The 20,644-nt window shown below is 42.6% G+C and overlaps 1 protein-coding gene across 4 annotated transcripts in view; it reads right to left on the minus strand.

Annotated features, from left to right (window-relative positions):
• The window catches only part of FAM227B (family with sequence similarity 227 member B), a 108,421-nt gene that overhangs the window by 5,571 nt on the left and 82,206 nt on the right, over positions 1–20,644 (minus strand). For all 4 annotated transcript variants that reach the window (XM_083712796.1, XM_083712797.1, XM_083712798.1 and 1 more), the window contains exons 11-13: positions 9,274–9,306; positions 6,924–6,988; positions 5,824–5,979 (exon numbers count right to left, since the gene is read on the minus strand). In XM_083712796.1, the coding sequence (XP_083568922.1) occupies positions 5,824–5,979; positions 6,924–6,988; positions 9,274–9,306 (254 nt within the window). The remainder of the gene's footprint in view (positions 1–5,823; positions 5,980–6,923; positions 6,989–9,273; positions 9,307–20,644) is intronic.

Here is a 20,644-nt window from a genome sequence, read left to right on the forward strand (position 1 = left end):
CACAGAAACGCCATTTACCTTCCCACCCATTTACCTATTTATCGACTTGCACTTGGACATGCTTTTGAACTGCAAGGTTGGCAGGAGCAGGGACCGAGCAATGGGAGCTCACCCCGTCGCGGGGATTCGACCAGCCGACCTTCTGATTGGCAAGCCCTAGGCTCTGTGGTTTAGACCACAGCGCCACCCGCGTCCCATAAAACCAGAAAATATGGAAGAGGGCCTGCTTTTATTGGATTCCACAGGAACATAAAGAGCTGGTTTATCTTAAAATTAATCATCATCATCATCATCATCATTTATTTATACCCTGCCCATCTGGCTGGGTTTCCCCAGCCACTCTGGGCGGCTTCCAGCAAAACACCAAAATACAATAACCTATTAAACATTAAAAACTTCCCTAAACAGGGCTGCCTTCAGATGTCTTCTAAAAGTTTGGTAGTTATTTTTCTCTTTGACATCTGGTGGGAGGGCGTTCCACAGGGCAGGTGCCACTACTGAGAAGGCCCTCTGCCTGGTTCCCTGTAACTTGGCTTCTCGCAGCGAGGGAACCGCCAGAAGGCCCTCGGCGCTGGACCTCAATGTCCGGGCAGAACGATGGAGGTGGAGACGCTCCTTCAGGTATACTGGACCGAGGCCGTTTATACCATATACGGAGGTATAAATCAGAGCTGGTAGCATGAATACGTTGGCATGAATATGAGCTTAATATTCCTTCCTTCGAGGAAACTAGAGAGAAAAAATTTGCACATGCATGGGCAGAATTTCTACTAAAGATTATTTAGTAGAAATTATTTAGTGGCAATGCAGTATTTCATTACAGATTTACGTTTTCCTTTTAAGAAAAGGAAATATGCCCCATTCTGCAGATTCTCCTAGGAAAGTCCCAATGAAATGCTTGAGGCAATGACTGCGGGGCAGCAGTTCCCATTAACATGGCTGGGGGTGGCCGAAGCAGCGAAGTCCAAGCCAATAGGACAGGCACCTGCGCATCTTCCGACAGTGCTCTTTCAAAACTCCCATTCATGTCGCGGGTCCTGTGCAGAAAGACTTCTACAAGATTGGTCTGTTTGTCTTCCAGAAGAATAATATACAAAGCATTATGATGCATTTTTAAGCAAAGCCTCGGGGGGGGGGGGGACTACAAGCGTCTGCATAAAATTGCTTCAATCTACCTAAATATTATCGTTTCTTTATACCAGTGGTGCATAACGCAAACCACGCCAAGGACCACTTTTACGTTTTTTATTAACCCGAGAGAGATGCGCCAGTATGTAAACCATAGAAAAAACATTTTTCTTACAATTTAATAATTTTCTTTTCAACCCATTCAGTTAACCTCCTTTCCTCTGTGTCCCATAGCATACTCTTTCCTCTCCTCTCCCACCACAGCTCTTTCTGATCTGAGCCGTTCTCCATTAAGTCTCCTTAGCTCTCTCAGGACAGCTGAAGACAGGTCTGCAGTTGCTTCTTTCATGGTTTGGGGTGGCCATTGGGCAAGATGCTCTCAGAAAGATCCACCTCTTCCTCCTTCTCCTCCCCACCACTGCTGCTCACCTTTTCCTCTGGGCTCAACCCACAGTACAGTGGTACCTTGGTTCTCAAACCTAATCCTTTCCACGAGTCTGTTTGACTCCTGAAATGGTTTGAAAACCAAGGGGCGGCTTCCAATTGGCTGCAAGAGCTTCCTGCACTCAATTGGATGCTGTGGAAGCCACGTCAGATGTTCAGCTTCCGAAAAATGTTCACAAACCAGAATACTTACTTCCAGGTTTGTGGCATTTGGGAGCCAAGCTGTTTGAGTACCAAGATACCACTGTACAGTGGTACCTCAGGTTAAGAACTTAATTCGTTCCAGAGGTCTGTTCTTAACCTGAAACTGTACTTAACCTGAAGCACCACTTTAGCTAATGGGGCCTCCCGCTGCTGCTGCGCTGCTGGAGCATGATTTCTGTTCTCATCCTGAAGCAAAGTTCTTAACCCGAGGTACTATTTCTGGGTTAGCGGAGTCTGTAACCTGAAGTGTCTGTAACCTGAAGCATATGTAACCCGAGGTACCACTGTACTTTCTCACTACTATTTGGGCATGCACAGTCTGCTCTACCAGGGGCGAAACTAGGTTTTATTTCACCTGGGTCACAGACCCATTTGGCACCCCCACAAATGCATTTGCCTACACACATACTGTGGCTGGGAGCCTCAATGGCATCCCTCTGGAGGCTTCGCCTGGGACAAAAATCCTAGCTACCCACCCCCCAATAGCTACAGGTCCGCTCTACCTGTGTGAAGGAAGCCAGTGGGGGAGAAGGGGACTTGTGTACAGTGTTCAAAACTTCCATTTTTCTAGGCGCATTATGTGACAGAGAGTTCCATTAGCACCAGCAATCTCTGAGCTCTGGGCGCAGCACTGTGCCTAGGATTTCAGAGCGGAAGGAGGTCCTTTTTCTGCCTCCCCATTTCCAGCTCCTCTCTGAAGATTGGAGAAGAGACCCTCTTAAGAATATTAGGAGGGTGGGCAGGGAATGGACTAGACCACATGAAAAATGAACGTAATATTTTAGCTGCAATTCATTCATTGTCAGCTTTGTGTTCTTGTTTTATTTATATATATATATATATATATATATAGCGTGCCTAGACATTCCATTGTTGCACCTATAGCCTAGGCTTAAGGTGCCATTTAGTTCCTAGCTTTCATATCTCAGTTTCTAACACTGCTCTTGTATGCGGAGCAATGCGCCAGGGTGAAAGAGTGAAAGAGATGATGGGGAACTGGGTCATCTCCTATGTCATTGGTCTCCTCTGTGAAATCAGTTGGGAATCTGAATTTAAAGCCTGGAGGCATGTGGAACCTTAGTTTTAACGGGAAGCTCTGTAACACAAGTCAGATCTCTCACACCACGTTGCAATAAACCATCATGTACTAGCAGGTATGCCCCTATTCAGTGTTTCAGCCAGCCAGCCATGCCCCTTCCAGCTGACCATTCTACCCCCTTCCCCGATTTCCTATTTTTCTTTTGAAAAATTAAATAATTACTAAACAGACAGTCTTCACTGGAATAGTTATTGGGGTGTGCAACACCCTGCCCTTAAATTTATTTTTTAAAAATACCTCTGCAAGTTTTAGGTGCCTCCAAAGCACGCTAATGCCTCCATCTTGTTTTTCATAGGCCTCATTTTGGTTACAGCCCTGTTGTCACCTACCATCTGAGTCAACTATTAGAAGGAAGAACTGGACATATGAAGGCCTACACAATAACTAAGAAATATCTGAAGAAGTGTGCAAGCACACAAAAGCTTATACCCAGAACAAACTTAGTTGGTCTCTAAGGTGCTACTGGACAATTTTTTAATTTTTATTTTATATATTTCGACTGCTTCAGACCAATGTGGCTACCTACCTGAAAATCTAAGAAATATCACAAATGCAAACACACACAGTTCCCAGTGCTGATGTAGCAGTCAAGGGAAATAAATACACTAGGAAATAGTATGTAAAATAAATAAAGGCCCCAAGAAAGGATTTACCAAATTTCCTTAAGATAAATCTAGGGCTGCAGAGAAGAGCCACAAAACAGATTTGATACAGATATGTACTATTATCCAAGAGGAATTTGATCATGGTAGGCTTATGTTAAAACCAAGAAAAGTCACACTACGATTAAACTCATTTTTGAAAAGTCCTGAACTCAGAGAGTTTTTCTTCTCAGGTAATTCCTTGCAAGAAAACCAACAGTGTCAGAATCAGAACAGAAGATTATGTTTACAAAGCCTTTCCTTTAGATACTCCAACAAAAACTTTCCAAAAGAGTTGATTTATATCTTTTCAGCTGGATTTGTTTTTAAAAGCCAGTAGCAATTAGAAGTTGGATTCTGATGAAGATGCTGACATAGGATGATGGTTACTGGCAGATCAAATACATGTAACTTGAAGATTTGAAGCATAGTGAAATATGCGACCTCAGCTGTCCAGTTCTGAAAATCCAGGAAAGATACAGACACACTGGAAAGTGTTTGGAAGCCAGTAACAATAGTTTTAGATGTAGAAGGCAGAAGGACTAGTACCCAAATCTCCAGAAAGCAGTAACACTCACAGGAGCAGATAAAGAAAAGATGGAAACTTTCTTCTCTGTCTCTCAGGGGCAAACCTATAACCGACCCCCTTCTTTCCCTCCAGACCTATAAAGGGCTTTTTGCCCAGCTCTGAGCTCTGATGAGTGTCCAGCATGAAATTCTGAAGGCTGGCTGAAAACTCACTGGAAAATGGAAGCTACTGTGACTAACAAAGATGAAAGCAAAACTGAAAAGTTGGCGCCAACAATGCAAGCTGGGAGAGGATATCTGAAAACATACACTCAAAAAAGTCTTGCATAATAATAATAATAATAATAATAATAATAATAATAATTTATATTTTTACCCCGCCCTCCTCAGCCAAGGCTGGGCTCAGGGCAGCTAACAAGCAATAATAAAAACAAGTTGAAAATTCTAAGCAGATTCTGAAATGGGATGGGTGGTGTTCAACCTACAATTACTATAACAAAGTAGCATTCTGATCACAGATCAGTCTCTGAATCAGTCATTCTACAGAACTCATAATAAAGCATATCAATCTGTTAATGTATGATGCCCTCGAGTCCTAGCATTATAAGAGATGGAGAAAACCATTTCTCATCCACTTTCTCCAAACTATGCCTATTTTATACACTTCTACCATGTTGACTCTCACTTGCCTTTTCTCTAAACTAAGAAGCCCCAAATCCTGTAACATTTCCTCTGAGGGGAAAGGTTGCTCCTGTGGAAACATTTTGCTACACGGGAGAGCAGAGCAATAAGAATTATCATTAAAAAAAATGCTTGAGGGAATCCAGGCATTAATCTTCATTGGGAATGGTTAACTCTGCTAAAACCCAGACTTGTTGGAAATGGTTATGTGTGTAAGACTGAACAAAAATTAATTAAAATGACCCTCATCTCCAAAAACCCTTCCTAATTTAACCAAAGGAAGCCAACACAATAACTAGGCACTGCACCTTAAAATCATATGAAATGAAAGGGATACAGCCTTCGACCCGGTACTAGCATTATAGCCAAATCCCAGTGTGTAAACTCTCTTAAAGGTTGGCTAGGTTATAGCAGGGAATTTTCAAGTATTACAATTCATGTTGAAGTTCAGGTTCCTAAATAGCACATTCTTACGATCCCGGTGTCTAATCCAGATGTAGTATAGGAACACATCGTTTTGGACAACTGGAATGTATTCCACCATAAGCCAGTGGGCAAACTCAGGACCAGAATGCTGCCAGAGGGTTTGCAGCAACAGTTTTTTAAACCTTTTGCATTCAGGAAACTCATTCCAGACTGATCCATCTGCTCAGGAATACCAAGATCTGCCATAAAACTATTTGTGTATTGCAGCCCCCTCCCCTGCACATTGCAGATCATTTGTGGTGAGCAACATGCCTTTCGGGTAACTAGTCTGCCATTACTAATTGAAAAACTTCCTAATCAGAATCCCAGGGTTCTCTGGAACACAGTTCTAAATCAGTAGATTATAGATGAGAGACACTTGGATCCTGAGATGTGATTTAGCAGCCCAGTTCAGATATCGTCTGGTGCAAGTGGAAAAAGAAGTTGCAGCAACTGATCCCAAACTCCTAGTTTGTCTTGGTGAAAAGGAAAACCAAATCTTCAGAAGTGCAAACTTAAAATTCTTCCATTGTCAGCACTGCACCCACCTAATATCCTTTAAAGAACCGAATTAATCCCAATTTTATAAATACAGCTGAAGTTACATTTTTATTTTTAAAAAGGATATGGTACTTTGCAGATTTCAATGTGATTAATCCTGTAAGCCCGCATGTTTGCTAAGGTGTTAGATATTCCATGCATCTTAAGGTAATATACGACCAGAGGACTTTGACCACCAAGGTTGAACAGTGAACGTTGGAAATCTGGGCCATCTCCAATATAATGTGACTGTAACAAAGGGAAAAAGAATCTTACAAAGCACCTTAACATAGATCACAGTGCACTGTAAATGAATGACAGTACATGGCAATAAAATGGGGAAAAGAATGGACATCCAGAACATTTTCCCTAATAACCTCTAATAAATTTTCAGGTAAAAAGTTCTGCTCCCTGCTCTGGTTGCTGCATAAAGCCTGTGGGCAATGGGTTGTATCCAATGTTCCTTGCCTGTTGGAGCAAGTGGACAAGTGAGTTTTAATATTGCATTTACAGATAGGTAGCCGTGTTGGTCTGCCATAGTCAAAACAAAAAAATTCCTTCCAGTAGCACCTTAAAGACTAACTAAGTTAGTTCTTGGTATGAGCTTTCGTGTGCATGCACACTTCTTCAGATACCAGAAGTATCTGAAGAAGTGTGCATGCACACGAAAGCTCATACCAAGAACTAACTTAGTTGGTCTTTAAGGTGCTACTGGAAGGAATTTTTTTGTTTTAATATTGCATGACAGAGAAATCCAGGGCCACAGCCATTATTATGGAAACTCATAGTGCAACAATATTGCACTATGCAATCAATCCTGCAACAATGTTACCAGGCCAAACTGGGCCCTCCAGCTGTTTTGGGACTACAATTCCCATCACTCCTGACCACTGGTCCTGTTAGCTAGGGATGATGGGAGCTGTAGTCCCAAAACAGCTGGAGGTCCAAGTTTGGCCATGCCTGGTTATGTGGTGTTTTGTGCAACAATGTTCTTCTGGATGCCAGTGATACAAGTATACTACTCAGTGACTTCAGAAAAATTTCAGAAGAAAAAGTTTTGGGAACTAATGGGATATAAACTGCTTAACGGCTCAGCCTTCTCCAAACCACCAAACCAAATAACCTTTATTTTATAATGCAAAGCAACCTTTATTTTATAATGCATATGGCAGATATGAGGATCAGTTGCCTACCTCTGCCTTTTTCTTTGGTGTTACCTCTACTTCCTTCGGTTCTTCTTTTTCAAGCTGAAAGTGCACTGCACAAAAGGCAAACACAAGTCATGAAATCCCTGCACCCACAATGAGCCAGAAGCAGGTGGAGCTGCAGACAAAGCTGAGGAGGACACGTCAACATTGCCTCCCCAAGGATCATTTCACATTACTACTAAGTGTTTGGCTAATTTCCAAGTCAGCGTGGACAGTACTGGGCTAGTTAGGCTACTTGGGAAGTGGGTGGTGCTGTGGTCTAAAGCACTGAGCCTCTTGGGCTTGCTGATCGGAAGGTCGGTGGTTTGAATCCGTGCGACGGGGTGAGCTCCCGTTGCTTTGCCCCAGCTTCTGCCAACCTGGCAGTTGGAAAGCACACCAGTGCAAGTAGATAAATAGGTACCACTGTGGCAGGAAGGTAAAGGGCATTTCTGTGTGCTCTGGTTTCTGTCACGGTGTTATGTTGCACCAGTAGCGGCTAGTCATGGTGGCCACATGACTCGGAAAGCTGTCTGTGGACAAAGGCCGGCCCCCTCGGCCTGAAAAGCGAGATGAGCATCGCAATCCCATCATCATCTTTGACTGGACTTAACCGTCCAGGGATCCTTTAGCTTTTTACCTTTTAGTTGGGCCAAAATTTGATTTGGCAGTTTTCCACATTGCTCAAGCTGCAGTCATTACCAGAGTCCCCCCCACCCCAAGCTGGAGTTCACCAGAGCTCAGCTCCAGCAGTTCACAAGTGGGCCCCATTGCTGTTCTCAAAGAACAAGGGAGAGGTTCATGGTGAGCTCTGGCACCTCTTTTTCTAGAAAAATGGCACTGACCATCATCATAACATCAAGCTCAGGAGAAGATCCTTTATAAAAACTGCTCAGTTGGAAACAGACTTAATAGCCCATCAAATGCCATCTCAGATATCAGAAGGTGTAAGTGACAAAAGAGATTTCATGAAGAGGCAAGATGTTCTTGCAAGATCAAGTTATCTGCTGTGGCATGCATTCAAGGTTTCAAAAAAGCACAGTGTTTTCACAGCCTTCATTACAGTTGTACCTTGCAAGTCGATCAGAATCTGTCCTGGGAGTCTGTTTGACTTCCAAAACGTTTGGTAACAAAAGTGTGCCTCTGATTGGCTGCAGGAAGATCCTGCAGCCAATCGGAAGCTGTGGAAGCCCCATCGGATGTTCGGGTTCCAAAGAACATTTGCAAACCGGAACACTCACTTCTGGGTTTGCGGTGTTTGGGATCCAAGGTACGACTGTATTATTGTTTTCTAATTTTTTTAATGCCTCATCTTTTAAATTCTGTTTGTCTGACATAGCCTTGCATGTGGAATAAGAACATCTTACAAACAAGGAGGCTCTGGATTTTCACTTCTTAAAATTCTCATTTTTACATGTAGGATCTTCTTCAGCGCCATTATCTAGACCAGCCTCTCCAAAGTGGTGCCCTTGAACTACAACTCTCATCAGCCAGTGAAAAAAAGTAACTTCTTCATATAGTTTGTAGTGTTCAGCTGTAGAATTTGCTCCCAACAATTGTAGTGATAGCCACCAACTTGGACAGTAAACTAAACAAGCTATAGCTTAGGGCCCCACACTCTTGGGGGCCCCAAAAATATTTAAAGGAAAAAAACTGGATCTACATTTCCAAAATATAAGATAAAAAACATAAAATAAAACCTACAGGCAGCAACAATGTTTTGTGTTGTGTAGGCTCCTATGATGTAAGTAATGGGACCTGCCTGCTGGCCTGCTCCCTATAATATCACATATAAAGGGCCCCGATTACCTTCAGTAGCTCAGGGCCTCATCAAACCTAAATCTGGCCCAGGCTACCACCCATGATGGCTACATTCTACTTCCATTGTTATGGGTGCTATGCTTCTGAATGCCAGTTGCAAAAGGTTCTGGGGACTAATTAAGCATTTTATTGCTGTTACAGTGGGGAGTTTAATGGGGTTGCACCTAATATGCAGAGGTTCTTTGGCTGAAATTGCTGAGACGCCACCTGATGGGAGGATATTTATCTTGATCTACTGCAGTTCTCTGATACTTTGCAACAATGGTGCACTCATTGCTCACAACAAAGGCAAAAAATAAACACATGATTCCAGGGCATGTGCAGAGCTCCAGCTGAATCTTCTTGGTAACACTAATATGCCGCTGCACTTAATCACCATTTCTCACCTTGCAATGAATGAGCTATAAGTGAATAACGGGCAGTAAGAATGTAGCACCCAAACGCACAATATGATTTCTTATAGATGGCGCTCCCTCCCCTCTACTTCATATGATATATCATCACAGTCAGTTTCATGCCCGCTTTTGGATTTTACCTTGAGGCTGATCTGCAATCGGACTCCGACTCCCTAAAACACAGAAAATAGGTTTCAGTTTTGTATAGAGATGCTTGTCCTTAGTGCATATGTGGTAACTATATTCAAGATAAGATGGCTGCAAAAGTTGAAAAGATAATGTTAAGGAAGCACAGAGGAGATAATTCCTTGTTATGATAATTTGAGATTAATTAAAATACTTCTGGGATTTGTTAAACCAGTCACTTGTAAATCACAGTTTCCTGGTTTGGATGTAACAGGAAACTGTGGTTTAACAAACCCCAGACATTTTGCATTATGAAAGTGTGAGGGAAGGGAGGAGGGAATAAAGGAATGCATAAGTAAAACACTTGCATAAGTAAAACAATTGTTCATGTCATGGTTTATTAAACTGGTACATCTGAACTGGACCATAGAAACACTCCTGCAGTGGATTAAATGTTGATGTGGAATTGCCAAAGATCAACACTGACAGCCCTAGACAACCCAAGCTTCCTCGTCAAGATTTTCCATTATGTGTGCTCTTTTTTGAGAGGGTTACTGTTTTACAGAAAACAAACGGCATGTTTTAAAGAGATGCTCGTGCAACAGAAGGTTTCAACCCAACTACAGTATCCTTGGCATGTACATAGGTTTCTCATATTGCTGTACATGCAATTGAAAATGACCGGGTATCTTGTGCATGTTGATTTTACATAGTTCACTCTATGAACATGCAAGTGGAGCAGCTCTTTGTACTAACACAATTTAAACTTGCATTCATTTGTGATGGGTGTTTGAAGATGAACTACTTTGCCTGCAGCAAGTTATGATCACTGGAAGAAACAGTCATTACAATAGCTCAACAGTCTTTTGAAAAACCTTTTTAATAAATTCCAGCTTCTTTTCAGCAAGTTTTCCTCTCTCAGTGTAGAGTGCTGAGAATGGATACCACTCACATTTACGCCCCCAGCTGTTTTCCAAGGCCGTATTTACCTCTGTTGCACTTTCTACTTCATTAATAATCTTGGCAGATACATAATTTTGACTAGAGAAACACAATCGCTTTTAAAGAGACATTGTTCATTTTGTCCATAAAAGGGTTGTCCATATTGAACTTTTGTACCATGAAGAGCTCTGTATTTGAATAGCTGCTGAACAATAAAAAATAATACCAGCCTTGATCCAGTTGTGTGTTTTGCTCAGCAGTTGAGGTTGTAGATACAGAACTCTCTTAAGATGCAGTCATCACAAATCCAGCCCATCCTGGTCTGCTTCCTAACCAGTTCATTGGTGCTACTGCTGATTTCCCTATATTCTGAACAAAATGCTTGTTTAACCTGGAGGTAGGCTGTTTGAATTGTGTATTGCTTTGGAACGATTTGTTGGGTCTCTGGACCGTAATATTGATTATGATGATTTCCTGAAAGGGTTCTGTATGTGCAGCTGGACTATGTGTGCAGAACCCACCTGCCATACACAGTTTCCCATCAATTAGGGAATATGCACCAAAGCTTCACTCATGCATATATAGTCCCTAGGAGGATCGAGGTATCTTTGAAATAATAGCCAACAAATTACCTATTACTGTTGTAGCTTGGGATGGAGAACCTCTGGCCCACAGGCTAGGCTTAGCCCCCCCCCCCCATTTTGCCCACCAGGTTGTTTTCAGGAAGGCCTGCCTGCCTGCCTGCCTGCCCTAAACTTGATATTATCCAGGACTGTTTCTTCCCAGCATTGATCTTTGAAGCAGCCCTGCATTTTTCAGTGCTAAGCATCACAGACTTCCTCCCACACCAGCTCATGTAAAGGAAGAACAGTCTAGCTTGATTCAGCTGTTCTATTAGCAGCGTTTTTTTTTTGTTTGTTTTTTGTTGATACACCAAAAAAGGAAAAATACAAACAAAACAGTGATAAAGACAATATGAATTACAAATCAATAAAGCAAAAAGCGGTTCTTCGACTATAGACCCGACTTCCCACCCATTCCTTGTTTCAATTATCTATTATTTGTTGCCACCACACATTTTTATCTTAAATTAACTAATTATTGATTTATCTTAGGTTTCCTATCTTTCTTAAATCTACTACTAAAGTTGTTCAAATGCGGCGACAGAGTTTAAACGACTGTAATTGTTTTTCAAATAAACTTTGAAGACTTCCCATTTTGAGATAATTTCCTGTTTTGGTTTGTTCTTTATTTTTTCTGATAAACTATCTAACTCCGCATAATCTGTTAGCTTTTGGATCCATTCATGGGTAGAGGGGATTTCATCACTTTTCCACTTTGTAGCGATAAGAACTCTTGCTGCCTCTGTGGCGTATGAAAATATACTCTTCATTTTTTGCAGGATTTTCAAATCTGTGATCCCCAGGAGATAAGCTTCTGGTTTTCCTTAAAGGAAATCTTTTTTTTTTTTGTTTTGTATTTCTAAGTGGATATTCTCCCAAAAAGCCTGGATTTTTTTTTTGCATAGCCACCACATGTGATAGGAAGTGCCTGATTTATCTCCACACCTCCAGCAATTACTTGGGACATTTTTGTACATCTTTGACAGTTTCCAAGGTGTTAGATACCATCAGTGTTGCATTTTTAGGAAGTTTTCTCTTAAGACTTAACAGTTTGTGAATTTCCAATTATTCTTCCACAAATTTTCCCACTGTGGCATGGTTATTGAATACCCAGAGTCTTGTGACCTCTTAACCATGGCTGCCGTGACCTCCTCGTCCTTGACTTCCCATTAGCAGCATGTTAATGACCTGGCGTCATTTCTGACACACATTTATTGAGAGATGGGTGGCCCCACCCACTTGTCAAATTTGCTTCGTGATGGAGTTCTTATGACCACCCATGTTGCATCTGATCTAGGCATACAAGCAATGGTGTTTTGATAGTCTGCTGCCAATGTTCTCCTTATTGATAGAGTCTAGCATCAATCCTACCCCCAACCTAGGGCAAAATCCATTTTGCAAGATCTTCTACGGGTTTGAAATCATGCCCATTTCAGGGTTTATGCAGACACATACACATTTCCCCCCAGACAGAGATATGTAAGGTAAGAGAAGGGCCATCTCCCTCAAAGAAGGTTTGTTTCTGATGTAAACCACAGTCCCAGCAGAAGTTCTTTTCCTTCTGCAGCAATTAAAACATTTTGCTGCTTTATAACATTGCAATGATGAGAGAGCCATCTGGCAAATTTCCCCCCTCTTCCAATATAGTAGTTTATAGCTTTTCAGCTGTGGTAGCAAGCTGTGCCTTCGAACAATTATTGCTGGGGTGATGGTCTCCACTGGGTTTAACAAACTTCCCAAGCTGGTGTGGTTAGATGAAATGTAGGTGTGGTTATGTGTGTGTGTGAGTGAGAGAGAGAGAGAGAGAGAGAGATGATGCCCTGAATCTCCAGTGCCAACATGTGCAGCTACAGCTGGTGGTAAGCCTAACACAATTCTGGAAATGTATAAGCATTTCTATGGGGATTCGCCTTGAGTGAGCTACACATCCGTTGCATTCTTCATCACTGTTTCAATCTTGATGAAAACTCTGCAGATACTATCAATCAATCAATCATTTGAAAAAGGAGGGGCCATAGCTAAGTGCCGGAGTACATGTTTTGCATGCAGAAATCCACAAGCTCAATCCCTGGTACTTTCTGCTAAAAGGAGGAGGTAGCAGGTGTGACGTTAACATATGAGAGTGCTGGAGGTGAAATAGTTAAACAGGTTACCCAATCAGAACCCAGGGGGTGGAGTCAGAGGGACTATAAAACCAGCTCTGGGAGGGGCGAAGGGAGGAGTTCGTTGGGAGGTTGGGTGGAGTGGGAGTGAATTGGAATAGAATCTGTGGGGAGGTTGAGTTAGCATAGAGAAATAAGCTGAGTCAGGAACAGTTAGGAGCTAGGAAGACAAATAAATATCTGACAGGTGGTTTAGTGAGTGAGAGCAGGTAGCGGAAGTTATAGGTCTGGATAGGCACCCCATGATTGTAATTGACCGATACCATTTATGAAACCACACGCTTGTTAAACTGCAATAAATAAACAGAAGTTTATGTTCCAATTTAACCCTGACTGGACTCAGTATTGTACCAGGTAGGACCTGGGTGGTGGCAGTGAGAAATCAAGTGGTGGCACAGGGATCAATAGACGGTGAAACGTCCAGGGACCCTGTGTGATCACCACAGCGGGTGATAGAAAAAAACCTCCAGCTGAGACTCTGGAGAGCTACAGATACTCAGAATACTGGGCTATATGAACAAATAATCTGGTATAAGGCAGATTCCTACTTTCTTACGAGAAGCAAAATCTCAAAAAATGCAGGACTTGCTAGGCACTGGGAACACAATAAAAGTTTGAAAAAGAAATGAAATAAAACTCAAACCAAAATATTCAGATAGCACTACCTCTATGTATGAGCCCTTGGGTGCAGTCACTCATGTGGAGCAGAGCAGTGGTCTGTACATAGTCCCATAGGTGGGGCTGAATAGACAGGCCAAAAGATAAAGTGATTTAGACTGATGGCAGAGTTTTTTATTGTATGTCTCGAAGGAATGGTACATCATTCCTTAAATAATCTTTTTCCAAGTGTCATCATGACCCCAAGTGCCTTCTGTGGAATGACAACTCTGGAGCAAAGATCAGTCAGCAAGAGATGATGGGCAGGCCACCCAGAGAGATTGTGTCGCTGCTGGCCTCCGGAACATTTTTCCAGTATATTCTGTGCTAGGTAATAATTGGATCAGTATTCTCCAACATCTGCTGCTGGTTCAGATCTCTTAACTCTCCTTTTTCCAATCTGACAAGCCTTTTGAATGTAATTAATTCTCTTCAAATTCAGTCTGATAGAGAAAGTGATCTGGTTGTCTTGCTTATCTTCTAGGGCTTGAAGATCAGTTATGGAGAGAAACATATGGGAACAATATTGCTATTTTAACAATAACTTTTCAGAGGAATTTGTAGAACACATTTCGCATAGATGAGAAGCCAGTTCAAAAGAATGCCTCTATAAGGCAATGTTGGTGCTTTAGAAAACACAAAATAGGGAAAGGTTAGCTGAATGATATGTGCATTGAAACTTTGAAAGCGAATTATACTAAATCAGTGACCATCAGAGGTGGGAGTAAAAATGAGAACGATTTTCATGGGGATGTGGTAGTCTAATAATTCCTTCCACCATTGGGATGCAAAAATAAGATTGTCCCATATAGCTGTGTTTACATCCTGGAAAACAGAAGGTGGGCAAAGCTAGGACAATCCCTATTCCTTGCCACCTCAAAAGGTCCCCATCACAGGGAGCCTAAGCAAGCCAGGGATGCTAGGAGTTAGGAACCAATGTTGCTTCCAGCAACTAGAAGGCTCAGGACCTTATAAATTCTGGCCTCTTAAACCACACCCTAAATACAGCTACTGGCAATGAAGGAGTATTGGGGATTGCATATTCCTTACTCACGAGTAGACTGACAACTCTGGGCCCACAAGCGAATACTGTGTTGTCACTCTTTGACCTAGACCTGAAGTGGCACACTTGAGTTTGGGGGCGGAGTGCTCCACCAACTCCTCTTTCACTTCTGGGTTTTTTTTTTCATCAGGTATCAAATCAGAGAGCCTCTCGGGGCACCCTGAGCATTGGATTCAGGGAGGTCTGCCTGCTCCTCAAGGTCCTCAACCTGTGGGGTGTCTAGTACTTCCTACGAAGACTTAGTGCCTGGAACCGGGTTAGTGATAGGCATGACACTGCCCCGCTTTCACCTTCCAAATTGTGGTGATCCTAACCGAACTTTTTCAGTACAGAGGACAAAACTTCAAGCTACAGAGCTTTGTTTTTACTCTTGTTTGTGTAAGTCACTTTGAGTTCCCCTGTCTGAAATAAGACTACTAATATAATAAATAAATACATAGTATAGCATCAGTGGAAATAACATCAGGGGTGGGGAGTATATGTGTGTGTGTGTGTGTGTAGTGCTTTTTCTAAAAGAATGTTTAGGGGTACTCTCATTTTCCTACTCATATTGAAATACTACCCCCTCAATGAGGCCAAATTTAGATTCACAAAATGTTTAGGGGTATGCGTACCCCTGCACCCCCCCCCCCAGAAAAAAAGCACTGTGTATGTGTGTATATGTAAAAGTATTTCTGAGCTGCCAGCTCATAAGAAAAATTCTTGGCAGCATTCAATAAAAGCATTACAATATCATAAAATTACAAAATACTGAACAAATGACTGTCACTGAATCAAATCAAATCTCTAAAAAGACTTAGCAAAAAGAAGATGAAGAAGTTGTTTCCAGCAAGAAAATAAATGTCAAAAATTGTAGGGTCTGTCTGATTTCCATAAAAATAATGTTCCAAAATACTGGTGCCGTGATACTAAAAGCCTTACTGTGTACAGAAACCACATGAATGTGGGATAACTGTGGGGCAGTCAGGAGAGTTTCTCCAGATGATCACAGTGATCTGACCGGGGTATAAGGGATAAGGCAGTTCTTCTGGGAACCTGGTCCTAGGCCATTTAGGACTTTATTCATTAATAGTAATACCTTGAACATGGCTTGGTAATGTACTGGCAGGTAGTGTAGAGCTTTCGGCACCAGTGTAATATGCTGACATGCAGCTGTTCTTGCCAAAAGCTGGGCTGCAGCATTCTATACTACTCGCAATTTATGAACCAACCTCAAGGGTTCCACACAGTGTATTACAGTGGTTTTCCCAGTAGTGATGTATGGAAGTGAGAGTTGGACCACAAAGAAGGCTGATCACCGAAGAATTGATGCTTTTGAATTATGGTGCTGGAGGAGACTCTTGAGAGTCCCATGGACTGCAAGAAGATCAAACCGATCCATTCTTAAGGAAATCAGCCTGAGTGCTCACTGGAAGGACAGATCCTGAAGCTGAGGCTCCAATGACCTCATGAGAAGAGAAGACTCCCTGGAAAAGACCCTGATGTTGGGAAAGATGGAGGGCACAAGGAGAAGGGGACGACAGAGGACGAGATGATTGGATAGTGTTCTCGAAGCTACCAGCATGAGTTTGGATAAACTGCGGGAGGCAGTGGAAGACAGAAGTGCCTGGCGTGCTCTGGTCCATGGGGTCACAAAGAGTTGGACATGACTAAATGACTAAACAACAACAACAAATTAGATGTTCTCAAGACCTGCACCACTGTGACCAAGTCATCCTTGTCCAGGAACAGCTGAAGCTGGCAAACCAGCTAAGCTGGAAGAATGCACTCTTGTATATTACTGAATGTCAATGGTCTTTGCCACAAACAGTTCTCCTTTATTGTATTATTTTAAAAAATTGTTTTTTGTGACATCTCTGAGCCTTCAAGATACAGCAATAATGACATCTAAATGGAGATGTGGTGTGGTTGGTGTAGCAGTTAAAAGAGTATTGGGCTTGAACTAGGGAGACTGAGTTCAAGTCCCTACTCAACCATGAAGCTCATTCAGGGCCCCTGAGCCAGTTTTGATCTCTCAGCATTACTGAGAGTTCTTGTGAGTCTAAAAGGCAGATGGAGAAGAACTATGTACACTGCTCTGAGCATCTGAGCAGAATAAAGATTCTGTCATACCTCGGGTTGAATGTGCTTCGGGTTGAGTGCGTTCAAGTTGTGCTCCGCGGCAACCCGGAAGTAACGGAGCGCATTACTTCTGAGTTTCGTCGCTCGCGCATGCGCAGATGCTTAAAATGATGTCACGCGCCTGCGCGGAAGCGGCAAAACGCGACCTGCGCCTGCGCAGTCACGCCGTCGCATCTTACATTGCATTCAGGATGGGAACGGGGCTCCAGAACGGATCCCATTCGCATCCCGAGGTATCACTGTAATTTAATATGAAAATGATCCCATGGACTTTATATTTGAAGGGACTCATAATTCAATATATTTTGAAAGTCAGTTTGAGAAAGTACTCTGTGCATGGTTAAAATTGCTTTATTTTAATTGCACCACAGATCAAACAGGCTGCACTCTCAAATTTTCATGCTCCCATCTTCCAAGGTGTGAATGAGCATTAAGTTTTGCTTGTTCTTTTATATTTTCTTAGCACGCTTCATGGCACCTCTTTCTATGGACTGCGTGATTCTAATTTTCAATAGGAATCACTTGCAGCAGCAGCCTTACACAACCTTGGCAGAAGTCACGGAATTGTAGAACTGTTGCCAACCCACCAGTGGCCCATTATTTTAATCTTTTTTCCTCTCTCCAGGAGTGCATCTTTTCAGGCAACTCCCTAAGTATTTGGCTCTTAGGCGATGTGCTAACCCACATTTCTTTGCTGGGAACCATAGTATTAGGAGATGCCGTAGATACAATGCTCCCTACCTTTTGCCCTGTCATCGAAACAGTGTTGACATACAAAAGAAGAGGCTTGTCTTTAGCTGTTATTTCAAGTTTTTATAAATTCCCTCATCCCCTCCCCCTTTTCAGTCAATGATGACTTCTTCCCAAGGGCTAAAAGAAGACATAAATCAAGTTGAATGTGCATAAGTTTCTACTGTTTTTAATTACATAAAATATGCAGTTGCTTTTTAGTAAATAAGAAATTCAGAGCTAATACTATGAACATGGGTAAGAATCTAACCTCTTGGGGCTTGCTCATGCCAAATATCTCATCCATTAACTAACAGTGCTAGGAACAAGGAGAGCACAGAGGTTCCATATACACCACTTTCACAGACTATGATGACCTAAACTTCATAGAATGCCATGAAGAAACAACATTAGAGAGTATCAAGCAGCTAGACAAAATTTGATTAACTACTGAGACCCCAACTTTTCTTTCAAATTAGATAGAAGCTTACATACTCTGTCGCAGTCAAGCAAGAACAGCTCAAATCTCCCAGTGTGTGACCTCAGTTTTTGCACGACACAGTCCCATGAGGGAAGCAAAATATTTTAGCATGTTGGTCCCACTGTTAATCAGTTTCAGCAAGACAGATTTGTGCTAAGTGCACAGAGTTGAAGAATTTCCTCACTGGACTAAGTCTGAGTTGAATCCTACCACCTTAGTTTTATTTCAGTTCTGCAAGTTGCTCTAAGGTTCTGGAGGGCTCCTCTAGACAACCTGTTGATTCAGCATTCATCCCAATTTGCTTGCGCAAAGCTTACATGACGGTTAAACAAGTTGTTTGTTCTCTATTGAGTATTCATTCTGATTTGTTTGCAGAACAGTTATACACCAATGAGCATTCATCCTGATTTTATCAACCACGGTATCCTTCTCGAGTAGCTGGCTTTGCAGTCGTTCTGGTCCTATTTGGATGGTTGTTTCCAGAGGGTGATGCTTGAGGAGTGTTTTTTTGGCCCTGTGGAACATTCAATGTGCAGTTCTTCTGGATTTGATATTATCTCCCATGCTGTTCAACATCTGCATGAAACCGCTAAGTAGGGTCATCCGGAGTTTTGAATTACGCTGTCAACAATATGCTGATGACACACAGCTCTACTTCTCCTTTACATCTGCAGGTGTGGCAGTGGAGGTGCTGGGCTGTCGTCTTACCTCAGTTATGGACTGGATGAGAGCCAACAAACCGAAGCTCAATTCAGATAAGACTGAATCAATGTTAGTGGGCGGTTCTCTAGACCAGATGGATGGGAGGTTGCCTGGTCTTGATGGTGTTATACTCCCTCTGAAGGAGCAGGCCTGTAGCTTTGGGGTACTTCTGAATCCCTTGCTGTTGCTTGAGGCTCAGGTGGCCTCGGTGGCCTGGAGTGCCTTCCATCAGCTTCAGCTGGTGGCCCAGCTGTGCCCCTATCTGGGCAAGGATAGCCTAACTACTGTTGTCTATGCTCTAGTAACCTCTAGGTTAGTTTACTGCAATGTGTTATATGTGGGGCTGCCTCTGAAGAGGGTTTGGAAACATCAGCTGGTGCAGAATTCAGTGGCTGTCAGGCTTCAGGGAATCCGACCCCCCCAGTGTCTTTTATTCAATATTCACAGAGAGAGGTTTAGAAATTCTGCCTCTTAGAGTAATGATGTTGCTCCAAGTGAAATCCCACCCCCTCTGTCTCTCCCATTATATGTCATCTCTACGGTGGCTGATTTGTGCCTTCTGCCTCTGAGCTCTTTGCTCTCTTACTTTCCATGCCCGCCGGGTTCTGGGAGGGGGGTCTGGAATGCTTTCTAAAGACACTGAGTCTGTCAGCTGTCTCTCCCCTGGTGGTGCTTCTTCTTCCTGCCAGTGTGGTGTAGTGGTTAAGAGTGGTAGACCCGTAATCTGGTGAACCGGGTTCGCGTCTCCGCTCCTCCACATGCAGCTGCTGGGTGACCTTGGGCTAGTCACACTTCTCTGAAGTCTCTCAGCCCCACTCACCTCACAGAGTGTTTGTTGTGGGGGAGGAAGGGAAAGGAGAATGTTAGCTGCTTTGAGACTCCTTCAGGTAGTGATAAAGCGGGATAGTAAATCCAAACTCTTCCTCTTCTTCTTCCTGCTCCTTTCCCCTTATTTTCCAGCTTTCCCCCTCATCTGCCTCTGAGCTATGTCCTCCTGTAAACCACTGTTGTAAATCCATGCTGTCCTCCTCTTCTCTGGAAGAGTCAGGCTGGGGAGGCGGTTCCCATCATTCCTCCTCTGTCCAGTCCCTTACAGTGGTCAAGTAAGACAGTTTGAGTATATTACATCAATATCACACCAATGCAAGACAGTTTGGGCATATTACAGCAGGTCTGTGCCTAATTCAAAATGCTGGTTTTGACCTATAAAGCCATAAATGGCTGAGGACCTCAATACCTCAAGGACCACCTCACCCTATATGAACCAACCCAGACCCTGTAATCATAATCTGAGGCCCCTCTTCATGTGCCCCCTTCAAAAGGTCCGGCAGGTGGCAACATGAGAAGGGGTCTTTTCTGCAGTGTCTACCAGTTTGTGGAATGCTCTCCTCAGGAAGGCTTGCCTGGTGTCTTCATTACATATCTTTAGGCACCAGGCAAAAACCTTCTCCCAGGCCTTTGGCCTTTGGCACTGGGGGTGGGGGGGGGAGTATTGCTTCTTTGTTACATATTTTTGTCTTTTTATATTTTAAACCCCCCTTTGATCCTCAGATGAAGGGTGGGATAGAAATTTAACAAACAAACAAACAAACAAAGTTAACACATTACCACTTAATTTTTTTTTGAAATACTAGCATTATTCAAAACTAAAATCAAACCATTATAAATATTACTGCAGTAAAGGTTTCAAAAATGCTTTACATAGTAGCTTCTGCTTAGCATATAAAGGCTGCAGTAATGGCATCCTTCTGACATATTCAGGAGAAATTGGCCAGACTGCCCAGTCTGATTTTCAAGGTCTTTTCATGATAAACCTCTTGAAGAAAAGAAAAAAAAAGCTTGTGCCAGAGATGTCTTTCAGGACCTCACCCTCCCACCAACCAACTATGGATCTTACTGTTATTT

The sequence above is a fragment of the Podarcis gaigeae genome, assembly GCF_964106915.1.
Source record: "Podarcis gaigeae genome assembly, chromosome: 14".
Taxonomy (NCBI): Eukaryota; Metazoa; Chordata; class Lepidosauria; order Squamata; family Lacertidae; genus Podarcis; species Podarcis gaigeae.